At 31.5% G+C, this 3770-nt stretch overlaps 1 protein-coding gene across 1 annotated transcript; it reads right to left on the bottom strand.

The window, feature by feature from the left end:
- Positions 1 to 2087: 2087 nt before the first annotated feature.
- LOC122603648 (pentatricopeptide repeat-containing protein At4g01400, mitochondrial-like) lies at positions 2088 to 3423 on the bottom strand. Its single transcript, XM_043776417.1, has 2 exons — positions 3097 to 3423; positions 2088 to 2419 (listed from the first exon to the last, which is right to left on the bottom strand). The coding sequence occupies exons 1-2, from the start codon at positions 3174 to 3176 to the stop codon at positions 2158 to 2160; spliced, it is 342 nt and encodes a 113-aa protein (XP_043632352.1). The 5' UTR covers positions 3177 to 3423; the 3' UTR covers positions 2088 to 2157.
- Between the last annotated feature and the right edge of the window lie 347 nt (positions 3424 to 3770).

Here is a 3770-nt window from a genome sequence, read left to right as displayed (position 1 = left end):
TCAGGATCATCTCAATACTACCTATGTTATTAACATCTCCATATAGAGGTTGCTTCCATAGCCGCAAATTCTAACCGTTATCGTACATGGCTTATCATTTGGACGCAAATTTCTAATTGAAACATGGTTTAGTGAAGTCATTCTAAAATTGATCTGTTATGTGTTTACGTTTTGAAATGCCTTAAAACTGAATGGAAGTGGCCTTATATAGACATAGACATGTAAGAAAGTAACCGCCACAAGCAATACACGAACGGTTACATATTTAAATTTTCAAAAATTTGAACTTCTTGAAAGCATAACTAATCCGTTTTCGAAAATTTGAACTTCTTATAAAAATAACTAATCCGTAGACCTTCCAAGGAGCAATATTGTAATGATTTTTGAGCTTTCTTTTATTCTTAAGCATGCCACATAAGAAATAACTAACAAATTTTGAAGTGAAATTTATATAATGTAGGGATGTTTGGACTTTGAATTGCATCCATAAAACTTGAGCATCCACATTCTTTTATACATAGAATCCATAAAAAAAATTTAACCTTCTTTTTTCGTTTTATGAATGGATGCACAAGTTGCATAGTTACAAGTGTATCCATTATGTTTGAATTACATTCATAAAACTTCATATAAATATTACTTTCCTGTATAGTGTGCATCCACATATATAAATTTTTTATATATGGAATCCATAAAAGTTTTTCATAAGATCGATGCCCAACCTATAAATTGTGCATATAGTTTAGCTGTGTAAAATCAAATAGAGATGAGTTGGATGCATAATTACTTGGTTTGTGCATCCATGTTTTTTGTATTTAATATTATATAAAGATCTCAAATTAAATAAAATAAAAAATTATAAAAAATAGCATGCTATAAATGGTTAAAGATTGAACATTCTATTTATGTATTCAAAAATTGCAAACGTACAAATCTTTTGGATGCAGGAAACATGTAGATCCATGTAAGCACCTTAAAAACGGATATGGATGCAAAAATAGATATGGATTGTACGACAGTTACATTCAATATTATTGATAATAAAAGGGAAAAAAAAAAACCTTCATGTAAAAATTAAAATTCCTATTTTATCCCTTGTTTTTACCGTTCTTATTTTAAACTTGTTCTCACCGGAAAGTTATATATACCGGCTATATATATTTATGTGTTACCCTATAGAAAAACACAACCCCGTTAAAAGTTACATAGAAAAATTTATCTAAAATACCCTTAATGATTAAATTACACTACCACTCCTTTAACTTTTAAAATATATCCATTAACCATTTACGTCAATTGTTTTTATATCAATTATCTACACTGCCGCCGCAGCCTCCACCACCAATAGTCGTCCCCCATCATCACACTGTCGCCGCTACGACCACCGCCACATTATACAGGTACCATGCTAGTATATATAGAGAGGTGTTAGAGAATATGTGGTTGTCCTAAGCTTGAGAGGCCATCATATGTGTTTTTTCTAATACATTTAAAAGTAGTATCTTTTTCCTTTTGTTTATCTTCATTTTTTTCCAAATAAAATCACATACACTCTATCAAAACACTCAATGTGTCAATCTATTCATTCAAATGTAGTGTCTTTTTCCTTTTGTCTATTTTCGTCTTCTTCCTTTGAATCAATCTCTTTCTCTTGCCTCTCTCTTTTTTCTCGTATTATCTTTCAATGAATGTGGAGTCACCAGAAAAAATGTCAAAGCTTTTTCTTAAACCTTAAGACCGTTAAATACCATTATTTGACCGCTAAAGATTAGACCTTTAAAGCTACCATACAAGCATGGTAACGCAACGACAACCCTCTCTTACCCGTTACAATGGCCGACCATTATTTTGAACATTGATTGTGGGCCATTAGATATTCGTTCGTTACTGTGTTGACATGGGAAGGTATGCTGACAATATAAAATGATGGAAATTGCTTTAGAGATGAATTCCATGCCAATGCTTACCAAGATGGGACGGATACAAAGGTTCTTTCTAATCTTTCTAAATCTTCTTAATAAGTATGTATGATGGATTTTCAATCCTTTCTACTTTGACATTGGGTAAAAAATAAAAAAATCGAGATATAACTTGTCAAATGATATAAGAAAGACATATAAAGATTCCGGGAATTAGGCACTTTAATACACATACCCCTTAAACCTTTCCCCTTTTTGATATGAACTTATCATTAGCTCGACCCTTCTTGAATAAATACTCTTGTAAACTGACACCTGTGTCCACTATTCTCGTATGAGGCTCTATTTCAACCTTCAACACTTCCTCTAATCTTTCGGTTTCCACTTCACAAATCCTATTAATTACATCCATCCAAGTATCAAGATGTGGAGCTTCCCCACTCTTCAACATCCCCTCCAAAACCTCACACGCTTCCTCAATCTTCCAAATATTAAATAACCTATTAATCAAGATATGCCAAACTGACACATGAGGAGAAAAGCCTTTTGAAACCATCAAATCCAAGTAAGTTTTCGCCTCATCATACAACTTGTCAAATAAGTATGTATGATGGATTTTCAATCCTTTCTACTTCGACATTGGGTAAAGAATAAAAAAATCGAGATACAACTTGTCAAATGATATGAGAAAGACATATAAAGATTCCGGGAGGCAATTATGGTTGATTAATAAAAATCGATTTCAATGTCATTTTATATTTGTTAGTTTAGCCAATTATCAAAAAAGGTAAAACGGGCAAATGAGAAGTTAGAATTCATATGTTTTCACCTAGAAATTCTTAAATTATGTCATGAGCATTTAACATACTTTTGAAGTTTTTGCAGGTACTTATAAGCTGTGGAATTCTAGGCTAGAACAAATGAACGCTAACTTCTCAATTGCCCCTTTAACCTTTTATGATAAATTGGCTAAACTAAAAAATATGAAATGACATTGAAATCGAAGTTTATTAATCAATCAAAATTTCCTCTCATGATCTTTATATGTCACTTTGTCATATCATTTGATAGTTGTAACTCGATTATTTATTTATTTTTACCTAATGTCGAAGCAAAACGAATTGATAATCCATCATACATACTTATTAAGAAGATTTAGAAAGTATTAGAAAAAAACCTTTGTATCTGCGTCCTCTTGGTAGGCATCAACATAAATTCATCTCTAGAAGAATTCCCATCATTTTGTATTGTCAGCATATCTTTACATGCCCACACTGTAAGAAACCGATATCTAATGGCCCGCAATCAGTGTTGTATATAATGGGCCGCCCATTGTAACGGGTAACAGAGGACTGTCGTTAAGTTATCATGCTTGTAGGGTAGATTTAAAGGTTCAACCTTTAATGGTCAAATAACGGGATTCGATGGCCTTAATGTTTAAGATAAATCTTTGATTTTTTTTTTAAATGGAGACTCCACCTTTAGTGAAAAAATAAAACAAGAAATAAGATAGAGAGAGGCAAGAGAGAGAGAGAGAAAGTCTCAAAGGAAGAAGTTGAAAATACACAAAAGGGAAAAAAAATTACTACTTTTGAATGGATTAAAAAGATACATGGAGTGCTTTGATAGGGTGTATGTGATTTCATTTGGATAAGGAGATAGAAAAGTACTACAATAGTACAACATGAATTTTTATTTTTATTCATGTGCACCTAATTTAATGATATTTTAGATAAATTATATTATAGGGGTCAATCAAATAAAAACACCTTAAATAAGAGCACAGTGAAAACACTTAAAAACTACATTATGATGTATTAAAAGTCCATGAAACTAACATAGTATATAACT

Source organism: Erigeron canadensis, chromosome 1 (genome assembly GCF_010389155.1).
Source record: "Erigeron canadensis isolate Cc75 chromosome 1, C_canadensis_v1, whole genome shotgun sequence".
Taxonomy (NCBI): domain Eukaryota; kingdom Viridiplantae; phylum Streptophyta; class Magnoliopsida; order Asterales; family Asteraceae; genus Erigeron; species Erigeron canadensis.
The sequence above is the reverse complement of the archived record's forward strand: the minus strand, read 5'-3'. Positions and strand labels throughout refer to the sequence as shown.